The 23,532-nt window shown below is 52.3% G+C and overlaps 1 protein-coding gene across 7 annotated transcripts in view; it reads left to right on the top strand.

Moving 5' to 3' along the window:
• BCL9L (BCL9 like) overlaps window positions 1–23,532 on the top strand; it is a 61,698-nt gene that overhangs the window by 32,006 nt on the left and 6,160 nt on the right. For all 7 annotated transcript variants that reach the window (XM_053963340.1, XM_053963339.1, XM_053963343.1 and 4 more), the window contains 5 exons: window positions 15,843–16,206; window positions 17,873–17,995; window positions 19,194–19,404; window positions 20,220–20,304; window positions 20,730–23,121. In XM_053963340.1, the coding sequence (XP_053819315.1) occupies window positions 15,906–16,206; window positions 17,873–17,995; window positions 19,194–19,404; window positions 20,220–20,304; window positions 20,730–23,121 (3,112 nt within the window). In that variant the 5' untranslated portion in view covers window positions 15,843–15,905. The remainder of the gene's footprint in view (window positions 1–15,842; window positions 16,207–17,872; window positions 17,996–19,193; window positions 19,405–20,219; window positions 20,305–20,729; window positions 23,122–23,532) is intronic.

Raw genomic sequence — 23,532 nt, 5'->3', positions numbered from 1 at the left:
GATGAGCTAAGAAATGTTAAAAGGCAAAGTAAATCCTTCACAACATTTTGCTCTGTTGAAATGAAGGGAACTGAAAGATGGACAAAAGCTTAAGAACACAGTGGGGAAAGGTACCCACAAGTTGCTGGTAAGGATGAGCATCTTTGCCACATGTCACATGGGGGACATAGACATGAGGGGAACGATACCTCTCTTATTCCCCAAGATGTATGTCTCTGCACATGTAGTTGTGCCCCCACCTCTTCTCTGATGGCTGGTGGCCATCTCTGATGGTCCACTGTATGATTAAGCTGGAGGTGTCTGTGAAAGTGCTGCAGTGGGCAGACATCTGCAGTTCATACAGGAATTATGGCTGCAACTCAGACGAGGTGAGGAAAAGCAAGAAGTGATGCTGGGACCTGGTGTTGGCAGAGGTTTGTGGGACTGGAAATTAGTAGAGGGTAATGGATGCTGCATACTTGCTGAGCGGTAAGGGGAGCTTTGAGGTCAGGAGGATACTGGGGATGTATCTCCTGCCTAGTGCCTAGTCCTCAGCCTGTCATCACTTCTCTTTCCTTTCCCATCTCTTAAGAGCTTATGGCCATAGGCTTGATGAGGTGTGGGAAGAGGAGAGCTCTTTAGCTATACCTGAGTGTGTCTCTGATGGAATCACTGTGCTTGACAGAGCTACCCTTTTTCCTTAAACTTATTTGTGGTCATTCACTCAGCAACCATGCAAGGCAGAAGAAGAGGAGGAATGGTTTGGAAAAGAATATAGTGGCCTGCAGTTTGCTGACTTGTGGCCAGGTACTGAAGTGGATACCATTGTTTTCCACCAAACATGGAGCACACTGGGGACCTGACCCCGTACAGGAACTTTTTGTGTGCAGTGCTTTTGGCAATTGTCTCTGTTAGTGGACAATTGTTAGTGGATGTCTACTTGATCCTGGTACTTAACCTGTGTGCTTTTGGTTTTGCCAGAGGGAAGGAAGCAAGACTTGTCAGTTCAGTTTTGGTTCATTTTTCAGTCCTTGCCTGGTTGAATTGCAAACCTGTGGGGATCTCGAAATCCCACTGCTCTTTCTGACAGATAGGGGTGGGGAAAATAATCCTGAAATAGATCTGCTGTTTAAATCCTTTCCATCTCATGAACTGAAACTTCTGATAAACTGCCTGACCTTCAGCCCCTCTGTTTACACCCAAGCTGGACTCCTCAAAATGCTGGTGCTGTCTTACAGCTGTTTGTGGTGTTCCTCCAGCCAACATGGTCTTTAAATTTGAGGGAGTGGAGGAGGGAAGTGTCCCTGAGGGACTACTTAACTTCCAGGCTTGCTTGCATTTTGCTCCCCAGGCAGGTGACTGGAGTTTGGCACAGTCTGTTTCTAACCTCATCACCAGGAAAGATGCTTGTAACAAGGTCTGACCCATGGGCAAACTTCTAAACAGACACAAACTCCTGCAGCAAATCAATACCTGAATCAATGGGGTTTTTTTTCCTCTCTCAGAGTACAGCTGTATTGACTCAGTCTGCTGAGGCTGTTTCCTAGGTCATCTCCCTGCCAAATCCTGAAATGAAGAGCTGGAATATCAAGCTCTTTTCCATTTCTGTTGTCACCTGAGTTGAAGGAGTACCTACATTTTAGGCTTCACTGGAAGTCTTGCTTATAGTTCTTGAAGCTAGGTGGCTATCTCCAGTACATCAGAGGGGTGAAAGGCAATGGGCAGCTTGGCAAACCCTGAGCAAAACTGTAGTGGTATGTACTTTCTGCCTTCCGACCTTCCTACTTGTCAGGTGCCCTTTTGAATGCACTCTAGAAAAAGGCAAATGACACTTCAGTGGACTTGGTCCCTTCCACTGGCCCATCCCTATAGGGACAGTTTTGAGGGAGCCCCCCACAGTGTTACCCGCCCGCGGGGTCTGTGTGTGCATGTGCTGGACAAGGAGGCTTAGCACCACGTGTGCTGTGTTGTGGCAGGTGTTTGCCATCAGATCACCATGGGGTATAGGGGCTGGTAGAACTGGAGCACTCCGAAAAAGCCCCATCCTGCACAGCCAGGCACTGTGTGTTTGGAGCTTTGTCTGTAGTTTTACTTGGTCTGCAAGGGAAAGTCAGTCTTGTGGAAGTAGTTAGAGATGAAAATGTAGCTGCTATCTCATCCTCGGGCTGTTGTAACTATGTAGAGGATGGGCGCTGCATGTCCCCTCCCTGGGGCTGTGCATGGACATCATCCTATGATGTGGTGTCAGCAGGGCCAGCAGCCAGGGCTGAGCTTTGTGATGGTCTCCAGTGAATAATGGGTGTTTGAGAATGAGCTTTGTTTGGCATAGAGCAGGTGGGCAGTGCCGTGTCCTGAGGATGCTCAGGAGAATGGTCTGTCTGCTCCTGGATGGTATGTCCAGATCTGGGAGCTGACAGCTCATTTCCTGTTTTGCATTTGACCATGAAGATGATTGTTGTCTCCTGGATTTGCCCATGTGGAGTGAGGCTAATGGACTTGGCAGTCAGAAGGGTGAACCCGCTAATGTGTGGGATGTTTGGAAAGAGCTATGAGAGACTTGGAGCCCACTCTTCTCCAAAGCTGTTATATCTGCAACCTTGCCCGTACTCTCTCTGGAGTGTTTGAGAAAAGCCTGCAAGCTGCAGCTGGATGTGAGTAGGGTGATGATGTGTCCTGGGCCTCACACATATCAGGCTTCACTTGCTTTCACAGTGAGGTTCTGGTGCCCAGAGGTGGGACTGCTGAATTTGCTGAGCCAAGCAATGAACAAGAGAACTGATGTCCTCTGTTCCCTACTGTGCTGTAGGGTAGGCTCCCTGTCTAGATTGGAGTGCCAGGGCCTGGATGCAGCGGGACTTCTTGCTGAGGCCAAGCAGGGCTGGGCTGCAGGAGGAGCCGTGCCTGGCTGTGTCCTGCAGCACTGCTGTCCGCCGAGGAAGAAGGCACGACAGGACTTCCATCATATCCACCAACAGAGAGGCTTCCACCTTCTCTCACGCCCACGCGCTGGTACTGACACGCACACGTGTGCAGATACAGGTTCACGCCAGCATGAACATGCTTGTGTGGATTCACATGAATTTGCAGTTAAGCAGGCACACCCACGCCAGCACGGATGCAAACAGAGCCATGCTGGTGCAGGCCTGCTCGCTGTCATAGAGGCAGACATGTTCATATTTGCATGACTCTGGGCTTGTGCTGGCACAGGCACCAGTATACATGCTCCTGTGCTCACAGACACTGGCAACGGAGCTAAGCCATGGCACTGGTCTATTTTTGGGAGCACTCCTAAGAATTGTAAGCGTGTTTCAGATGTTAGAGTCTTAGATGGGGGAAAGCTAGAACAGATGGCTGGAGGGTTCAGAGCAGCAGCCCTGCTGAGAACAGATATTTATAGGCAGATTTAACCCTTGTGTGGTCTCTGGAGCCATGTTTAAAGGGACAGCATCTGGAGCAAACATGGTAGAGCTGAGTGATGACCTCTGAGGGTGTGCTGTTCTATCTGGTTTCTGTGAGCCGATTATCAGTGTAGTCTGTAAATCCCGTCTATGCTCTACCTCTTTCTCAGAGGATGCAGCTTTCCCTAGACCATGGAGCCTGGTTTCTCTAAGCCTCAGTGAAAATGGGCTGGTTGTGGTTATTATTTGCTGACCAAGCTGGGGCAGCGGGTACTGCAGCTGCCCTGTGCCTGCGTGACCAACAAAATGAGGACAAAGATTGTTTTGTCCCTCTTGCCCTGATTTTTTTTTTTTTTTTGTTTCTTTTCTCTTTTAGCAAAAGGTTATCCAGATTCTTCCTTTTCTTTGTTGGAAGCAGATACTGTGTTTTCTTTCAGGCATGCCATCTTTTAAAGAGATACAGATTAAACCCTGCCCTGTCAGATCATCAAATGTTTTTACCTGCCCTCATCTTGGACTCTTGTGCTTGAGCATTTAGGGAAGAGCAAAACCCATCTGGGGGTTGTGCTGCTTTGTTGAACAGAACTGGCTGCCAAGTGAGGTGCATGGCAGGTTTGCAGTGACAGCTCTATTTGCAGTCCTTTCTTCGAGAGCATCTAGCCTCCCTTTTGGGGTCTGAGGTAGTTGTATTTAACTTGTCTGGAATGTCTTGAAGTGGCCTTCATAGAGCTGAGTATCAGACATGGGAGAAAGTGATCTAGGGGGAAGGAAGAAAGCCATGCCCTCGGGTGGGACATGTAAAGAACTGACAGAGTAGTTATCTGAGAGTTGCAGGGAAGAAGACACTGGCTCTGAAAGCATGAACTGGGGTGCAGACCTGGGTAGCTGTACCTGGTAGCTGCTTTTCAGTGCGCCTCTGGCAAAATTAGGGAGCAGTGGCACTCCTGGAGGTAGTGCAGGGCACTGAGACTGGATTAAAAAACCAGAGGTGGTTGCTGCTGGCAGAGTTGGTGCTGCCAGGTCCGAGAACGATGGCCTGTATTTGTGCTCCTAAAAATTGGAAGATTGAGTCTAGCTGTGAGATGGGGGAAGCAGCTGCAGCATCAAGTGGAAAAGGATGTTCCTCCCTCATAACTGATCACAGGCATTTGATCCTGTAGGGTTTGAGCTGTGGTGGTTGTGCACAGTGGCACACATGGCATGCACCTGGGCTGCACCTTTCCTCTGTTGGGACTTCAGCTAATATTTCAGCAGATATTTGGAGCTGCTCTCTGCCTGCCAGCTTGTGCCTAGCATGGAGATTCCAGGGAGGCAGTGCTGAGTCTTTTAGGGCTGTTTTCCACTTGTCTTTGCACTGCGTCTCCTGTGAACCAGCCAGAGGCGTTTCCTATGTTAGAAGCGGCATGCAGCAGCCCTGAGTCAGGCTATTTGTCCAGAGTCAGGTGCTTGGCCAAAGGTTTCATACAGATGCTCAGTGTATGCCTCAGTGAGCTGGGTTTGTTGTTGTATACCCTGATTCCATGCCCAAGGGGGCATGAAGCTCTGCTGGAAAGTCTGGGAGTGTGACATAGAGTGCTCGTCTTGCCTTGAGGATCAGCTCTGTGCTTTGAGGGTGTGAATCCAGAGCATCCCCGAGTTTTCTGTACACTGATGTGCTGGGCATGGGAGATGCAGATCTGTAGGGAGGGGGAGTATATTGGAGCTGCTTGCTTCCTTGCTTACTCGTTCTGCTTTCAGACTGCGGGGGCTTGGAAAGGAGTCACTGTAGTCCCCCCCCCCCACCCCCAGCTGTGTTCTCACTGCTCGCCTGTGTGTCACATGGAGGAGTTCTCAGTTTTCCCAGAAGCTCTTGGTCCCAGGTCAGCACTTGCACCCACAGTCAAAATGTGACTTTATGGTGAGAAAAACTGGTTTTGGCTCCTGCAGCAATGCCCCCCCCCCCCCCCCCCCCCCCATATCCCGAAAGCACAGCTGATCCTGCTGGTTACCCAGGTGTGAAGCTGGCAGTGCTGGCAGCACTCAGCCAGCTCACAGTCTGGTCTGCTGCATGGTGGCATCTGGCAGCTTTGTGTTTCTGGCTGTCTGACTTCGTTTTGTACCCAGACATATTGGTAGGAGCGAGGTTGCTTGACGGGGCCACGGGGCACGCTGACGTGGTGTTCCTGTGGCTGGAGTGGCCAGTGTTCTTCCAGGGCCCACAGGAAGGGCTGGCAGCCACCCGCTCTCCTCCTACCTGAGGAGGCAGAGAGAGAACCTGGCAGGAACAACGTGCCCAGTTGGGTAACTGCCAGTCCTGGGATCTGCCCACACTTGCCCGGCCTCCTACAATGGCCCCATTGTTCCTGAGAGGGCAAGGAAGCGGCTTCCTGCAGCTCCCTGGGCATCGTTAACCCTCTGCCTGCTAGGAGCAGGCTGCAGGATGGGCATACATGGGGCAGGAGGTCCTATAGGCAGGTGGAGGAGCTCCCACTGCCCTTGAGTGTGAGGAGGGGAGCTGCAGGGGAGCACCAGCCTGTCTCTGCCAGCTGCCTCTAAAATTGCCTCTTGCTGCTGTTTTGAGGACACGTAGCATGTGTCTGTGCTAAAGACATACACCAGAGAGGTAGGGCCCCGTTGAGCCTTGATTTCCTCTGACAAGGCATAGGGAGGCTCTCCGCCTTCTTCTAGGCTGCTTTCTGCCATGACCTTTCCTTGGGAGCAGCCGCCAGTGGCTGGGTTGCTTGGGCCCCGATGTGAAAGCTGGAGCAGGACATGTCTTTAGGAATGGGACATTTAGGGTGTTGGGGGTTAATTCCAGTGGCTGAGATATCGGTGTGGAACCTGTTTAAAGCAATTCCAGACTGATCAAAGTGCCTTCTTCCTTCCTGTCCTGTAATGTGATCTCGGGCCAATGAGCTGCACAGGGTCTGCTGTGGCTTCTGGTTCCTGTTGTTGTGGAGACAGAGTCTTGGAGGGCACAGGCGTGCCTCGCAGTGGGTGCAGGCTCGGAGCCAAAGCACAATATCCGTGTGCTGAAGAGGACAACAAGTACCCTGTCGCTGGCCAAAGGAGCTGGACGATCGTGTCCCACTCTGATCGCTGGCTCTGCACCGTCGTCTTTCGATAGTAGTTGTGCTTCCCCACCGCTTTCTGCTATGTGTGTTTCCTGATCAGCTGATTCCAGAGGTTATAGGGCTGCCTCGGCACCCTTGCTCTGTCACAAACTTCCTCTCCAGAATCCGTGGGACGAGGGAGAGGAAGAGGCATTTGAATAGCATGCTAAGACTCCGTACAGGAAACTTTCTGGATGTCAGTCTTCAGAGATGTTGACCTCGATATAGCTCATGCTAGCTCAGAGACTGGAGAATTGGCTCGGTAATCCAAACACCTGAGGACTTTGAAACCTAATAGATACCTTGTGAAAGTCACCAACCCGATGCTAACTTGTTTATATCATTACTTAAACGGCCGTCCTGCTTCCAAAAGATCTCTTATTTCCTCCCACTCAGTAGCCTTTGCACTCTTCTCCCCTCCATTGTACCCTGGTCTTTGTTGTTGCAATAACTTCTCTTAATATGTTCTGTTTCTTAAATAAGGACAGAACTAGAATTAGCTGTGGAGAGCCAAGGGCTGAGTTGTGAGCACTTGATGACCCCAGCTACCATACCTAGTGCAAACAATGCTGCTTCAGAGCTTGATCTGGTTGAGTCTGGGCACTTGGCCTCTGGCCACAAGGACCACTGCAAACCCCAAAGCCTCCTGCAAACCTCAGAGCCGGAGGAATGTCAGAAGCCCTTGCCCACTTGGCCAGTCCCAGTCATAAGTTAACAAGATCTCTCTCTCCTGGTGGGGAAGAGGGGCTCTGTGGGGGGAGCCCCAGGGTAGGCTGCCTCTGGGCCTTTCTCTTCATCTGTGGCTGTACATCTGCTGCCACAGAGGGCTTATTGCCTCCCCAGAGGGATGCAGTTAGTGAGATGGGGCAATTCCTAGTTCTTTTTGCCTGTTTCCTTTTGGGTGGTTGGAGGCCTGGCCAGGGTTAGATCACTGTGTCTCTGGAGGAGCTCTGTGAGTTGTGTGTTTGCATAAGGGCAGAATAGCCCCTGAGACTCGGGACTGGATCTGTGGGCAAAGCTGTGCTGCTTTTTGCACCTGTTGAGTGGCAGAAGCTGGGGAGTTTCAGCTTTACATATGGAGGAGGCTTCTGGGGGTAAAGGTGAAGCATGGTGAGGAGATAGAGCAGCTGCTGTCTTGGGGTGCAGAGTGGGGAAACCTCTCCAGATCAGTGCTAGCCCAGGCTCTGATGGTAAAGCTAGAGGGGAAGCAGTGGCTCCCCTCTCCTCGAGGTCTCTCCCTCCCTTTTCAGCCCAACATTGTAGTCCCAGTACTGCTTGCAGGCAGCTGCCACCACTCAGCTGCAAGATCAGCTGCCTGTGCTGATCCTCTCTGCACTGGTGAAGGTGAAAGGTTTCCCAGGGTGGAATTTCCTGCGAGGTAGTTGCATAGCTGCTTCCCCTGTGACCTTACACCCGATGTGCCTTAGTCATGATGGCATGCAAATACGAGGCAAGGGGGTGGGGGTTGGAGGGAGCTGCTGGGAAAAGGAAGTGACCTCAGCCATGGTTTAATTATAGAGCCCAGCATTTGCTGCTGCTGGGCCTGGTATTTATAATCTTGGGGGAGCGCTCAGCAGCTCACTGCATCTCTTGTACAGTCCGGGCTGGCAGAGGGCAGTGCGGGAGCAAGGTGTTGGGGCAGCCACCCTGCTTCCCGCTCTTTCCTGCATTTCTCTGTCAGCTCCCTCTCCCCAGGTGTGCTGGGGTACATACATGTGTGTGCCCAGTTGCACAGACACGGTGCTGCAATCCAGGCAATTTGCAGGCCTGCAGATGTTCCAACCTCTTCCTTTTGTACAGGTGTATCCTTTGTATGTTGTATTTAGTGCCAGGATTGGGCATAGGAAGAGTTGAACTCTTCCCCAGTTCTCTGCCATGAGCCTCCTCAAAGGCAAACAAACTTGTTGCGCTGCTGGTCGTGCAGCAGGGTGCAGCTGGGGTACATGGCGCTGAGAGATGTGTAGGGGAGTCCCTGCCACAAGGGTTTCCTGCTGGGATGGACCTGGCGGCAAAGACTGTGCCCGTTCTTCAGGCTGGAAAGTGATCTGAGCTTGCTAAAAAGGGAGAGCTAATGTTTCAGGGAGATTTTCTGCAAGGTGAATGTCCAGCCCTCTCTCGCAGTGTGCAACAGGCATCTCCATGCTGCTTTAATCTGAAAGAGTGTAGTAAGCATGTGCTGCAGGGATGTGGTGCATGGCTCTGCTCCCCAGCACAATCCTCCGCACACTGCCCTGCTGTGAGGGCTGGGGTGCCGAGGAAGCCTGGTCGGAGGGCACACAGCCTGGGGTCCGAGGGCACACAGCGTGCCCCAGCCCCAGCACCGCTGCGCTGGCAGGAGGTGCAGCGAGCTGGCCCGTGCTCAGCCCCGGCCGGGCTGTGGATGCCCTGGGTGACGGTGACACCTAGTGGCTTCGTCCCACAGGCTCCACCTCGGGCCCAGAGGTTGGGCACCCAGAAAATCTCATGCTTCTGGACAGCTGGCATAAAGCTGGACCGGCCATAGGCAACAGACCCTGCAGTGCTGAGGAACCCTTGTGTGTCTGGCTTGGAGACGGGGCAGGGAAGGCTGCCAGTGTGATGGCCCTGCTGATGATGGCTAGTCTGTCACAGAGCCCTGCAAAAGAGACTTTCTTGTGGAAAGAAGAGCAGAAACTGTTGTGTTAAAGCTTGGAAGCTCCTTGGGAAGTTCTGGCATTGCTGGGTTCCAATCCTGAACACTGCTAGCATTGCAGACTTCTTTTGTTATTGCCAAAGGATTCTAAAGCGGTTACTGAATCCTAGATGTAGGTGAAAGACTGTCCTCATAGGCTCAGCTACATCAGCTATTTACCTGACGTGTGACCTTAGGCAAGACTTGTCTCCCTTGCAATTCTTGTGGAAAAGGTGGGGGTTTAAGGTCTCAGCTGTGAGCCCTACTGCTCAAGAGAGCTGGTATAGCTGAGCCAGTGTGAGGCACAGCTCACTAGCTAGGCTTTTTTAGCATTACTTGCCCAGTCCCAGTAACCCCAGTGCACAAACACAGTGGAAATGGCCTGAGGAGGTCTCTTCATCCCTTGTAGCAAATGTCCAGGGAGGTCTGTGTTGTGGCCTTGCTTTGCAGCCTGTGGTGTTATCTGCCAGAAGGGTTTTCTCAGGGAAACCGCTCCATTCATGTACAGATGAGCTTGTCTTTGTGCATCCCAGCACTGCCAAAGGCTGCACGGGGGTGTCCAGCTGTCACAGCAGCCCATGTTCCTGGCCAGGTTTCATATACTGCAGGATGATCCTGCCTCAGAGGAAATTGAAGCTCCCTGAGCAGCAGCAGTACCTTTGGAAGAGATTTCTGGCTTTGCTTCCTGACCTACTGGATTCTGTTACTCGACTGCAGTCTGCCAAGCTGCAGCATACAGGTAGCTGTAGTGGCCTTCATGTGGGGCACCTGCAGCTTCCTGCAGGTCTCTCACTGACCCATCCCTAGCAAGATGCACTAGCCATTGTATCAAGCAATTCCTTGTTATCATCCCAAGGGAGCCACATGTGACTGTCGAGTAATGTCTGGCACATGCAGGGTTTCTGTAGGGAATACACCAGTTGAACTGGGAAGCTAGAAGGATCTACAAGTTTAGTGTTAGACCTGGAAACTCCCTCAGCACAGGATAGGAAACCAGGCTCTGGCTGGTGCTGCAGTAAGGAGGAGAAGAGTGGGAGAAACTGTTGAACTAGGGGGACAAGTAAGGGCTAGAAGAGGTCTTCTAACCCTGATTGGGCTGAAGCTGTTACAGGACAGAGGTCAGAAAGCAAATGGCATTCCCGATTCACCTTGCTGTCTCTGAGCCTCAGGTTCCACCCATGTTACATGGGATGTGTGATCCTAGATGGAGGGGAACATGAATCTGAGGTTTTGTTCTACTAAAGACCTTTGAAACTTGTGGACAAGTAGCCCCATAGAAATTCATCTTTCTCAAGACAGCTCCAAATGACAGGAGATCAGCAGGGCCTGCCGAAACGACTCCAAGAACTGCCAGGATTCAAAAGAGCACTAGATTCTCTCTGCAGGTCTTTTAGAACCCTCCCATACACCTGTTGAAGGCACCACCTTCTCTGCCATTTAAAAGGGCATGAGAAGGATCCAAGAAATAAGTATGAGTGAAACGGGGCTTCTCCAGTTTATCAGTCTGATGATATAAGGGCAAGATGATTTCATGACACATTCAAAACAGATGATCCTGGTCAGGAGAGTTGCCCAGTAGAACTCCCTGTCTTCAAGTGTCCCTGAGTCTATCTGGCTGAAGCAAAGCTTAAATGAGAATGCCTTTAGCAGCAGCAGCCTGGGTTAAAGCTGCTGTCGCTGGTGATGAACACTCTCAGGCGAGTGTTCCCATACTGGGGTCAGGGGATGGTGCTGTAGTCATGGGGTGCTGTATAGTGGATTGTCTCAAAGCTGTGCTTGCTGGGCTCAGGTTGGTTTCAGGGCTCATCTGGGTGTTGAACCCATCCCTGACTCTTGGCTGGAGTTGGCTGACAGCAGTGCTGTTTCACTACTGGTTTTGGGGGGTTTGTTTCTTGCTGGAACAGACTCAAAACCTGTTGAATGATCTTGTGAAAATGATTGTTTTAAAACATGATTTTTGCATGGGAAAGCTCAAGGTTCTGATTCTGGTCTTCTCTCAAATGATAAATCATTCAAAGGTCTCATACCTCAGAAATCTCACTTCTGGAAAGTTTGTTGTAGTCTTTCCCTTCATGAAATACACTGACTTTATTGACATAGTATGGTATTTTTTTTGGAAGTTCTGCTGTTAACCCCGGGAGGACTGGTAATCTAGGATCTAGGTCTTGGGTCGGGTGCTGGGGAATGTCATCCAGATTTGGAATGCACGGTATCTCAGGAAGGAGCAGCGGATTTCTGGAGTCTCTCCTGCTGCCTAATGTCTTTCTTCGAGAAGCCCTTCAGCTTGCTTAGGACCTCTCATTTCAAAAACCAAGGTGTTCAGCATGAGTTTGTGGTGGTGTCCACAGGATTTGGAGTGGATTGTCCAAGATTGCATCTTGTAGTGAGTGATTGGGTGGTTATCAGCATAGGTTATGTGCTTAGAGGGTGTTTGCAATGGTAACCTGGTCTTGTTACTTCCTGGACAGGCTGGCAGAGAAGGGTTTGATGACTTTCTGCGTGTTGCATCACCATGTCACAACCCATTTTGTATGTTGGGTTTTGTGAGCTGTGGAACACACAGCACAGCTCAGGAGGCCTGGGTTCTGGTATCCACTGTGTATGCACAACTTGGTAGTCATCTGGGTTTCACAAGAGCTTTTCCCAGCATCCAGTGGAAGGGAGGTGTGGTGAAGCGCCTTCCTTTTTGAATCATTGTGGCTCTGTTGTCCTGGCTTCCTCTCTTGTGCCTTCTTCCAAGAGGGATAGCACAGCAGCAGTGCCAGCCAGCTCCCAGATGTGGAAGCTGCAAGGCTGGTGGCAGGTGTGGGCTCCTCATCTTTGCAGCTGTGCTGGGAATCCATGTTATCGTCCTTTGGAGAGAGCTGGAGCATGATTCATCAGAAAGTCTTCCGGGAATGCAGCAGGGGTTTCAGGTTTCTTCAACTATCAGCTAGCAATTCCCAGATTGCAAATATGTTAGCCTGGTCTCTCCTGCCCAGAGCTTACTTCTCTCCCTTTGAGGCTGTTCAGACTGTACTGGAGGAGACTTCCTGAAAGCAGTTTTTGTTATTTTGTTTCAAGATTTCTTGTCTGCTAAGGTCCCAGCCTTTGATTTAAAGCTGTGGCTTTTCAGGTGCAAACACTCTCTGCATTTGGATGTAGCCCTTTGTTCAACAGATACTTGTTGTGCCTTGAAAGCCTCCCTCCCTGCATGAGGTTGGCTGGGTTGTCTCCCTGTGTAATGATGGTGGGATCAAGGCACCCAAAACCTAAGCATCTTGCTTGGGATTGATAGTAGCCAGGGGCAGAAACCAGGAATCTCTTGTCTCCTTGTTTTAACCACTGGGAATTAAGTTTGCTATTGTCTTTAAACTACCAGGCTGGAGTGGGTGTGTTGCTAAATTGCTGAGAAAGACAGATTTCTGTACAGTCTTCTTTTTGTAATGTTCTTTCCAAGATGTTTTGAATTGTTTGTCTCCTGGTGTCACTGTATCTACTTTCTAGTTAATTATCTTCCATGGCCCAGATGTATGGCATGCCTGCTGAAATCTAGTTTGAATCTCACGGTATGTGGAAGGAGCTTGCAGAAGTCGAGATGCCTATTGTCATGCTGCGGCCAGACAGATGAGAGGCTGAGGCGGATCCCTGCTATCCATCTGCAACAGAATCCAGCTGTTGCTACTCCTGAAAGCAGAGCAGAATCTTCAGGCAGCTGCTTCTGGCATTTGTCCCATTAGGAATTGTGAGGCAAGTGTTATCCCTCTAGAAGTGTTATCCCACTAGAAGAGGAAGGCTTTCCAAAGTTTAGCCAGGTCCCTCTGTCAGCCCGGAGGGGGTAGCTTTCCATCCTGCCTCAGGCAAGGTTTTGAATGACCTCCCTGGAGCAGCAGCCTAGTCCAAAATAGAGAAAGAAGGTAGGAGCCCCCCAAATGTTACATTCTGGAGGAACCTCACAGCTGATGAGGCTGATCCACGCTGCAGGCAGTGCCTGAAGGTTTTGTCATGGCAACTGCCAGGTCCTTTGGGATCGAGGTGTGTGTTCCATGCAGTCTCATCTGAGAACCAGAGGGACAGGAGGTGTATCTCTGGACTCTGAAGGTGTGGGCTTTTCAGGGCCCCAGACTTCTTCCTCCCTCCCTGAAGTATTCACTGTGCTGGGCTGTACTAGGATTGTGCTGTGGTTCTGCTGAGCATTCACATTTTCAGTGAAGCGTTTTGGGATCTGTTACAAACACAGTATCATGCCCGTGCAGACGTGCCACAGGCAGACCTGGATCTCCCAACCTGCCATTGAAATGGAAGCAGGCCCTCAGCGGGTGTAGCCACGCAATGGCGTCAGTGGGTTTGTGGGTTTGTGGCCCTCAGGACTGTGGTGCAGAGTGTTGCAGGGATTGTGAGTGCGGCAGAGCGGAGGTGGGGGAGGGCCTCTGGGCCACCAGCAGCAGGAGCTGCTGCAGGGCTTGCTTTCTGGAATGCTGTCTGGCAGCAACCTCTTCCAGTGGGGCTGAAGGCTCCCTGTGGCTGGCCAGCCAGCAACTGCAGGCAGCATGTGTGCTTAATGCTGCAGCTTGTGCCATATGGACCTACTCCTCCTCCCTGCTTGCCCTCTCTGTGTCTCCTTCCCTGCTCAGCTCCCCTCCCCCTGCAAGTGGTTTGACAGAGCAATTGGGCAGGCACTGGGACAGCAGCTCTGACATAAATCTCTCCTGGTGTGGAATGAGGGGTATAAATATCCAGAGAGTGATGTGATCTTTCCAGCTGCTATTAATAGGTCTCTGGAGAACAAGAGCGAGCAAGCGAGACTGGCTGACACTTAAAGGGCTAGCAACTCCCTTATGTGCTGTGAAAATTAATCAGCGCCGTAGCTCACCATCTTCCTCCAGGCTAGAGCAGAGCCCTCACCGAGGTGTATGGGGCGGAGGTGGAGGAGGAGGGAGCAACTAACAGCTCCTAACTGGGAAGCAATGATAGGCCAAATTGTGCATAACTAAGGAAGAATGCTTGGACGAGCTGTGCCACAGCGCTGTTTGCATAGCATGCCAGCAGCCCCTGGCTCAGCTGACAGGGAGGCAGGTGCCAAGAAGACCCCTTTGCAGAGAAGACCCTTTCTGCAAGCACAGGACTCGCTCACGGTGCATGATAAGCTGCAGCCTGCGCCTTGTGGCAGTCGCAATCTTTTGGGGATTATGGGTCTGCCAAATGTGCTTCACTCTGCTTTCTTTGCAAGGGTGCAGTGATTTGCCCTGGCAGGGCAAGCACTTGGCTTTTGCTAGTAGCATCTCCAGGCTCACCTTCAGCAAGCCAGGAGCAGCATGTGTAGCGCTGCTGAGCTCTTGCAGTACTATTTAGACACCTGGGGTTTGGTCTGGAGCTGGTGCTTCCTGTCCCTGGGTGGCAGAAGAAATCTGTGCACAGCATCTGGCCTGCGTGGTCCAAATGGGAGGAGCAGACCACAGCAACCCCCTTCCTTGTGTGCTGGGAAATTTCTCAGCCTGTGCACAGGGAAGCTTCTAGGGTGCATTGTGGGGGTGTCATGCGAAGTATATAGCAGATGTGAGCAAACTGACAATACCTCAGTTTCCATCAACATGTGGTTTACTCTCCTTCCCTCCTGCTTCCCCAAGAAATAAAAACAACAGGATTAGGGTTAGAGTGTAGTTACCAGGGTTGTGTGTTGGACCAAGGGTTTGTGATGGCCTTCCAGAATACACAGTGTGATACAGAGCTGCATCACAGTCATTGCTAATGCCTGTGCAGAGTTTCAAGGGGAATTTTCCCAGTGTGAGCATGAGACTCTGGCAAGGCAACTAGTTCCTGCAAGGAGGGCTGCTGCAGCATTGCTTAGCTGCATGCATGTCCCTCAGCCCACAAACCTCTGTGTTCTGCCCTAACCTCCTCTTCTCTGCCAGGCTCTGCCTCAGGCTGCGGTGCTATTCAGGTAGCTGAGCTGGGTTTTGAGCAGGAGAGCATCATCCTGCTATCCCAGCAGGCCTGTGGCACATTTCATCATCCTGCTGGGCTGGAAGCTCACGCTAAAGTGGACACCCCCTCACCCAGAGCCTTAAAGCAGGAGCTGGAACTGTCCCTCAGGCCCCTGGGAGAGGCAGAGCTTGTTGGATGAGTGCCTGCACTTCCTGGCTCTGTCCTTGCCTTGCAACCCACTGCCTCTTTCTCAGTTGCCTCTACCTTTGTCCCCTGATCTGTCCCAGTTTTCTCTTTATAGGCTTGTGTCAAAACTCTCTGCTCAGTTGTCTAGCTGTCTTCTGTGTGTTTTGCAGCACAGAGGAAATTTATTTATCAGCTAAAGGGATCCCTGAAAACAGTAGGGCACTTGATTTCTCTCTAGGGTCACAAAGATGTCTAAGCTCTGGGAACACTTGCAAAATAGCTCTGAGCATCCTTCTAATCACCAAAGTGCTAGGCTGGCATGGAGCACCCATTTCTCATCTTGGCCTTTGAAATGAGGGCTCTCATGTCCGTGGCTGTTCCTTGAAGTACCGGCAAGTCTGCCATGCCTGGGTGAGAGTTTACAGCTTGTCATGATGTGAGTGAGTAACTGCAGAGCAGGATTTTTTGCTCAAAGGGGCCAGGGCTAATTGCCAGCATGAGCAGCTCTGGGTTGTGCCTTGTCTGGCCCTGTGACCAAGTAACAGCCGCAGTGCACTGGTCCTGTGCTGTGCCCCCAGCAGCTGCACCCATGTGAGGGGCACCGTGCTGACTTGTTGCTCTTTTCTCTTGTAGGTTTCTGATTGAAGGGCCTGCGAGCTCCCTCCACTGGCACTGTGGGAAGCTTTAGCCAAGCCAATGCACCCTGACAACAAACTGCCCAGCCATGGCAAGGCAGGCAGCAGCAGTGCCCTGGCCCAGCACCACAATGTGAGCCAAGCACCCACCTGTAACTTGGGCTCAAAGGGTGTGGGGGCAGGCAGCCATGGCAGCAAGGCCACTCAGATTTCCCCTGGCAACTCTGGACTGAAAAACAGCCAGAACACTGTCCCAAACTTCAGCTCCTTGAAGGGCAAGGTGAAGCGGGAACGAAGCATCTCGGTGGACTCTGGAGAACAGCGAGAAGCCAGCACCCCATCACAGGACACAGAATCAAAAGGTAATGCTCTCCTAGACCTTGCTTCAGCATGTCCTCCTCTCAGTTGCTACAAGCATCCTGGCAGGACTTGGGATAGGAGCATCATTGCTTTCTGTGCTGTGTCTTCTGTTCAGGCTTGTCCTGTCTGCCTGTTTGACTTTGCATCACTGCTTGTCACATCTGCAGTTTTTGGACCAGAGTGGCTGAATTCTCATTTGCTTTGCATTTCATTCCCTAAACCATTTGTTACACCCAGAATCTGGCACTGGTTTTCACAGGCTACTGAGGCCATCTAAGCAACAGCATGGTTCACTGAAACTACATTGAATGCCCCTGCATGTGCAATGTGCAAACTTTTAACTTGAGACTGAGTTGTTTTCTATCTTCTTGTTGTTGGTAGAGAACTGCTTTGTGGTGTTGCAGCTGCCCAACGATTCAGTCATGGTTAGCAAGGAGGTGCTGCAAGGGTCACTGTCTGAACAGTTCTGTGGTTTCATCAGTAATGGATAACGCTTGTGTTACAGCATGTGGCTTCTGGAAAAGGGCTGATACAGTGCTTCTAAACCCTGTGCCTACCCTGTCCTCAGCGGCCTTCCCTGTAACCTCTTGCATTCCATCAAGCTCTGTGCTCAATATGGGATACTTGAGCATCTCTCAGACGGTTGTAGGGGGAGAAATTCCAGTGGTGCCCTTGGTTCCAACCAAGACTCACACCCGGTCTGCAGATGCAGAGCTGCAGTTCTGGCTTGTGCTCCTAAGGATTTGTTTTCACAGTCAAAGCCATGTTGCCTGACTGGCTTAGGCCAAAGCTGTGCCATGGAACAACAGGTAGAATGTACCTGAATGAACTTCCTGCCACCAGGAAGGCTTTCTCCCTATAGTGTTACAGGGGTAACCATACACTACTGATCATAAGCATTTGCAGTTTTATCCCAGAGCTGTATTGTAACCACACTTCCACAGGAAAATTATTAAAATGGCCTGATGGGAAATGCATGAATCTCCTATGTTCCTAATACACTGACAGATCATGTGAATATGGTCATGATGTAAAAAAAGTAAGGCCAGACAATGTTTCATTAGTTAAAGCACACGACTGGAAGTTATTCATCCTGTGTCTGATTGCTGTCCCTGAGCCCTAACTGCTTTTAGGCAAGCCACTTCCTCTCTGAGCTGCGTCAGTCCCATCTGAGAGTGCGGACATGTGGAGGGAGCATACATGTTTATAGAGAGCATGAAGGCCCCTGCCTGATTGATGTTGACAAAGGGCAGAGTCTGTCTCTTGTTCCTACAAAGGATGTGAATGCACCCTCCCATCCTATATTCCGATTTTAATTGTTGAATCACAAACCCTTTGAATTTACAGTTAATGTCCAAAGCTCTCTAGTTTGGAACTGCAGGTAGACACATCCTACGTGCATAGGTTCCTTTCAGGTGGTATGAAATACATCTCATTCTGAAACTTTGGCTCTCACAGGGAAGTCTCACTAGATCTGGTTGCTAAGACAAGGAGCCCAGACTGAGCAGATGCTTCAGGTTCTTAACCAGTGCTGGGCAGATGTTAGCATAAGGCTTACTGCTCAGTGCATCCTGGTTGGGTTGGCACTGCCAGCATGCAGCACCCAGCTGGGCAGGACCCCAGCCTTTGAGCCCTTTAAGCACCTCTGATGGCCCTGTCCCTTTGCAGGTGAGGTGGCTCCCCGCAGTAAGCGACGGTGTGTGCTGGAAAGGAAGCAGCCGTACAGCGGCGATGAATGGTGCTCTGGGCCGGACAGCGAGGAAGACGACAAACCCATCAGCAGTGCACACAGTGAGTGACTGCCTCCTTACCACTCTGAAGCTTGAATAAAGCCAGGGCCTTCCTGCGGCTCAGGAGGGCTGATGACACTGGCACCTCTAGCTTTGCCTGTGTGTGCTCACTTAGCCGAGGTTGTGGGGGCCCATTGCAGTTGGTGGTCATTGTGCTGTGAGAATGTTTGCCATGCAGTGAGGCCTTGGACCTATTTTGTGGAGATGCTACAGACATGCTGGAGGGAAAGGTGTTGAGGTTGAATGTCCCTGCTGTACGTTGCTCTGGCCACACTACCCTGGTCATAATGGCAGCCAGAGTGTAACGTGCATTGCTCTTGTTGCAGCAGCCGAGTCTCTGTCAGGCCATTCACCTTTCTCTCTGCAGCTGTGTTGTAAAGACAGCTGAGTGTAAAGAGGCTCTTGGGGTCTTGACAGTGGTTCAGGCAGAACTGAGCTGGCTCAGCTGTGCTCTTCTTGGGACAATGAACTGTAGGTCTCTTCTGTTTTCTAAAAGCATCAGCATTCTTTGACATTTTGTATCTACAATTCACTTTGCTTTCAAAACTGCAACAGAGAGAATATCTGAGAGATGGGGCAAGGTCCTGTGGGGCCCGAGGAGGTGCCCATGTTCTCTGCTGGAGAGCATGAACATGTGGAAAAGCAAGAAGAGGATGGCTTCTGTGCCTGCGAGCGCATTGTTGCCATTGTCTCTGGAACATCCACTTGCACTTCTCAGCACAGTCCACAGCCTGTGCAGCCTGTGCGGGAAGGGATAGCGCCGCTTCCCTTGTCAGCCTGCTCCCAGATCTGCCCGGTGGGAATGGGTCACGGTGGGGCTGCCCAGGGGCAGGGGCTGGCAACGAGGCAGGTTCCCAGCGATGTCTCCTGTGTAAATGCTGCGGTGGCAGGGTCGGGCTGCAGGAGCTGCTGCGATGGGGAGAGGCAGCTGGAGGGGAGCAGGGAGCCAGCTGGGTTAAGATAGAGGAAGGCAAGGCATGCCTCTGGTAATTGCAGAGCTTAGTAATATTAATTATGGATCCTACTTAATGACGGCTGACGATTGACAGTCACCTCTGCCGGGCGCAGCGGCCCCGGGCCGGGCGGGCCAGTGCTGCCACCTGCTGGCGGCTCTCCGTGCCGCCCGCGGGCTCCGGCCCGGCGGCAGCGCCCGCCCGGCAGCAGCGCCCGCCCGGCAGCGCTCTTCTCTGCTCCCGCAGGCTGTAATGTAGCAGATCCTGCGATGTCCACGGCCCCACAGCTTGGCCCAGGGTCCAACCCGCTGCCTAACCTGAGCGAGAGCAGTGCTTCCGGCGTGCCCCATGGTGCTGCCCCTGGCTTGCGGTCGGAGGCTGCAGGAGGCGGAGGCGGCGGAACAGGGAAGCAGCCATCACAGTTTGTTTACGTCTTTACAACGCACCTTGCTAACACGTAAGCGGTAAACCCCATACCTCCCCCGCTGGTATTGGCTGGCCTTGCCATACCCGGCCGGCCTTGTCACACCTGCCTGCTGCATGCAGCACATGAGCACAAGAGAGCTGGAGAAACCTGTGTCTCTCTGGTTGCGCAGAGTGGGAAACCCCTGGGGTTTGTGAGGTATGCTGGCAGTCACTGCAGGTGGACAAACTTGGGCTTAAATGCCCACTTCCTCTCAGTGAGGCCTGGCTCTGCACTCCGTTTCACCCACTGTAGAGCCCATCTAGTTGGCATCCAACAAAATGATTCTTCCAAAGCAGTGTGGGCTGCTGGTCTGATTTGAAAGTATCTAATGGGTGGGTGTCACAGGGACTGTAATGTAACACATGGTATTCTCCACACAATTCCTCTCTTCTATCCTGCATTGTCTCAGCCATAGAGTCTTAGAAGTTAGTTTAATCTGTTTAGCCTAGTCTCTTTAGCCTAGGCTAAAACTAGCCTAGTTTTAGAGCTCTGCTGTACCACAGGTTCATTGTGGGAGATTGCAAAGCATCTTGGTGACAACTACCTTAGGGCAGCAGGCACAAAGCAAAGCCTGTCACGGGACATGGGATGAGGGAAATTGAACGGCAAGTGATCATCTATTGGAGACCCTCACTGGGGGCTGTGCAGGGCATATGTGAGGACTCTGAGAACATTCCCCCTTCTTGGTTACCTCCAGGGATTTCTTTCTTCCTGCAGAACTGAAGAATGGAGGTGGCAGCTGGGGCCTTGGATGGGTAGGATGGGATGCAGTACCTGTTCTCAAGTGATTTGTGCTCTCTCCCCAGAGCTGCAGAAGCTGTCCTGCAGGGCCGAGCTGACTCCATTTTGGCCTACCATCAACAGAATGTCCCACGGGCAAAGCTAGACCAGGTATACCACCTGTGAAGCAATCGCTCCTGTTGGCACATGCTGACGACTGTTACCCTTCCAGTCCAGATGTGGTCATTCTCCCCCATCCCCTGGCTCAGCTGTGAAAGAAGGGGTTCCAGAATGCCCTTTCAGTGGGGTGGGAAGCTGCTTTGCTACAAAATCTCTTTGGCACAAGTCCTTGCTTTTGTCAGCTGTGAAAAGTTTGGGATGGGGCAAGGCATGTTCCCCCCGCAGCCACATGTGCAGAGTACCTGCTTGTGCATTCCTAGATCACGTAGTAGTACCTACATCTTTGTCCTGCAAGGAATGAAGGTGAACTGCCATGAGGCTTCATTTTGGGACAAAGAGGTCTCCAGCAGGGTGCAGGGAAGAATACCTTCCTAGGATCTTTCCCTGCTCAAGTTTCTTCCCCTTTTCTCTGCCAGGCACCACCTGCTCCTAAAGTGCTGGGCGTTGCTGAGCCACTTCCAATTAACCCTCCTGCTGCCAATACTCCACAGTCCCAGACACTGGCCCCTCAAGCAAGTCAACCACAGCCGCAGCCTCCCCCACCGCAGCCTCCAGCCCCACCACCACAGGCCATCAGTCAAACACCTTTGCCTGCGCCCGGCAGCCTGCCCCAGGAAGGGACAAGTGAAGATGGCCGGAGAGATCTGACTCCCAACTCTTTGGGGAACAATAGCAGCAACAACCAGCCTGGAAGTAACCATCCAAATACGCCCACTGCATCTGCCAGCACCATGCAGCCTGGGCAAGTGGACTCCTCTGCCACACCCAGCTCCAGCCTCCTTGGAGAGGGCCCAGGGATGCCGGGGAATGGGCAGGCAGGCCTGGGCCCCAGGAACACCATGAACTCAGAAGGGCTCTCAAAGGAGCAGCTGGAGCACCGAGAGCGCTCTCTGCAGACCCTGAGAGACATTGAGCGTCTGCTGCTGCGCAGTGGGGAGGCCGAGCCCTTCCTGAAGTCCAGCCAAAATGCGGGTGAGGGGGGGACTGCCCCTCAGGCACAGGCTGCCCCTGCCCAGCCTCCCGCACCCCCTGGCAGCATGAAGAAGTATGAAGAGCCTCTGCAGTCCATGATCTCCCAGACCCAGAGCCTTGGTGGGCCCGGCCTGGAACATGAGGTGCCTCACCACTCTGGCACTGACATGGGACAGCAGATGAACATGATGATGCAGCGGCTGAACCAGGACAGCCTGACACCAGAGCAAGTGGCCTGGAGGAAGTTGCAGGAAGAGTACTACGAGGAAAAACGACGGAAAGAGGAGCAGATCAGCATCCATGGCCGACCCATGCAGGAGATCATGATCCCTCAGTCAATGGGGAGCATGATGATGCGTGGACCTCCACCACCCTACCACAGCAAGCCTGGAGAGCAGTGGCCACCAGGGATGGGCAGCCAGCTAAGGGGACCCATAGATGTGCAGGACCCTCTGCAGCTGCGGGGAGGGCCACCCTTCCCTGGCCCACGGTTCCCTGGGAATCAAATGCAGAGAGTCTCTGGCTTTGGAGGGATGCAGAACATGCCCTTGGATGCTCTTGGGCCCATGAATGCCATGCAGAGGCCAGTCAGGCCCGGCATGGGATGGAGCGATGACATGTCTCCTATGGGAGGCCCTGGGAACTTTCCACAAGGCACCTTGCCCTACCCACCAGGGCAAGGAGACCCAGAACGGTTTATGAATCCCCGTGCCAGAGAGGAGATCCTGCGGCATCAGCTCATGGAGAAACGCCCAGTGGCAATGCAGAGGCCCATGGGGATATCCAGCAACTCCATGAGCCAGGGCATGGAAATGGAGAGGATGATGCAGGCCCACAGGCAGATGGATCCATCCATATTTGCTGGGCAGATAACGGGTGAGACCCTGAGCAGTGCCCCAATGGGAATGGATTTTGCAGGCACTCGGGGAATGCTGAGCCCCCCAATGAGTCAGTCAGGCCTTCGGGACATGGACACACCCATGGGCCCTGGCAACCTCAACATGAACATGAATGTCAATATGAACATGAACATGAACCTCAATGTCCAGATGACCCCACAGCAGCAGATGATGATGTCCCAGAAGATGAGGGGCCCTGAAATGATGACCCACCAGGGCATGAACCCCGAGGAGCTGGCCAGGGTTAGGGCTCAGAATGGCAATGGCAGTGCAATACTAACAGGACCCCAGAAAATGATGATTCCCTCACAGTTCCCTAACCAAGGACAGCAAGGCTTCTCGACAGGGCAAGGGTCTTATCCCAACCTGCCCCAGGAGATGGGCAGTGGCTCAGACATGTTTAGCCCTGAGCAGGGCACCATGCCTGTTGGGAGCATCAGTGGCACCACCAGACTCAGCCACATTCCTTTGCCTCCAGCCTCCAATCCCACTCCCACACCAGGGGGAAACCTGGCCAACATGCACCCAGCACCATCCCGGGGGCTGGGCCGCCGGCCCTCTGACCTCACCATCAACATCAACCAGATGAATTCCCCCAGTATGGGTCACCTCAAGTCTCCCACCCTTAGCCAGGTGCATTCACCACTGGTCACCTCCCCATCTGCCAGTCTCAAGTCCCCACAGACACCCTCGCAGATGATCAGCATGCCACCTTCAAACCAGTCTGGACCCCTCAAGTCCCCCCAAGTGATGAGTTCCTCTCTCAACGTCCGGTCTCCAACTGGCTCACCAAGCCGCCTGAAGTCCCCTTCTATGGCTGTTTCTTCCCCTGGTTGGGTGCCATCTCCCAAAGCCACCATGCCCAGCCCAGGAGTCAACCAGAGCAAGCAGACTCTCAATATGAACTCATCTGCTTCCATCGGAGCACTGGAGCAGGGTATGCTGGGTGTCTTGTATGTGAGTGCGTGTCTGTGCTTAGTTTTGATGAGTGTGTGGCCCACAAGCTCTCTCTGGAGCAGGAAGACACATGTTCCTGTGCCTGGCCCCACATCTCACAGAGCAAGTATGTTTTCCCAGGAGTCCAAACAGGGCCTTTTCAGGTAGATCTGTGACACATGCAGCAAACGCTGTGTCTGTGCTGGGCAGTCAGGGGCAGGTTTAAGTGGAAGTCTGTCACTGCTCTGGAGCAGGGTCTCTGCATGAGCCTTCTCAGAGTCCAGAGAGTGCTGCACTGTGCCAGCTCTGTGCTCTGCAGCCTCCTCTGGTCACCACTGTCAGAAGGAGAGGAGAGGGTTGCTCTCTGGTGGGAGCAAGCCGTTGCACGTGAACAATACTAAGTCAATCTCTC

This window comes from Vidua chalybeata, chromosome 23, assembly GCF_026979565.1.
Source record: "Vidua chalybeata isolate OUT-0048 chromosome 23, bVidCha1 merged haplotype, whole genome shotgun sequence".
Taxonomy (NCBI): domain Eukaryota; kingdom Metazoa; phylum Chordata; class Aves; order Passeriformes; family Viduidae; genus Vidua; species Vidua chalybeata.
The sequence above is the reverse complement of the archived record's forward strand: the minus strand, read 5'-3'. Positions and strand labels throughout refer to the sequence as shown.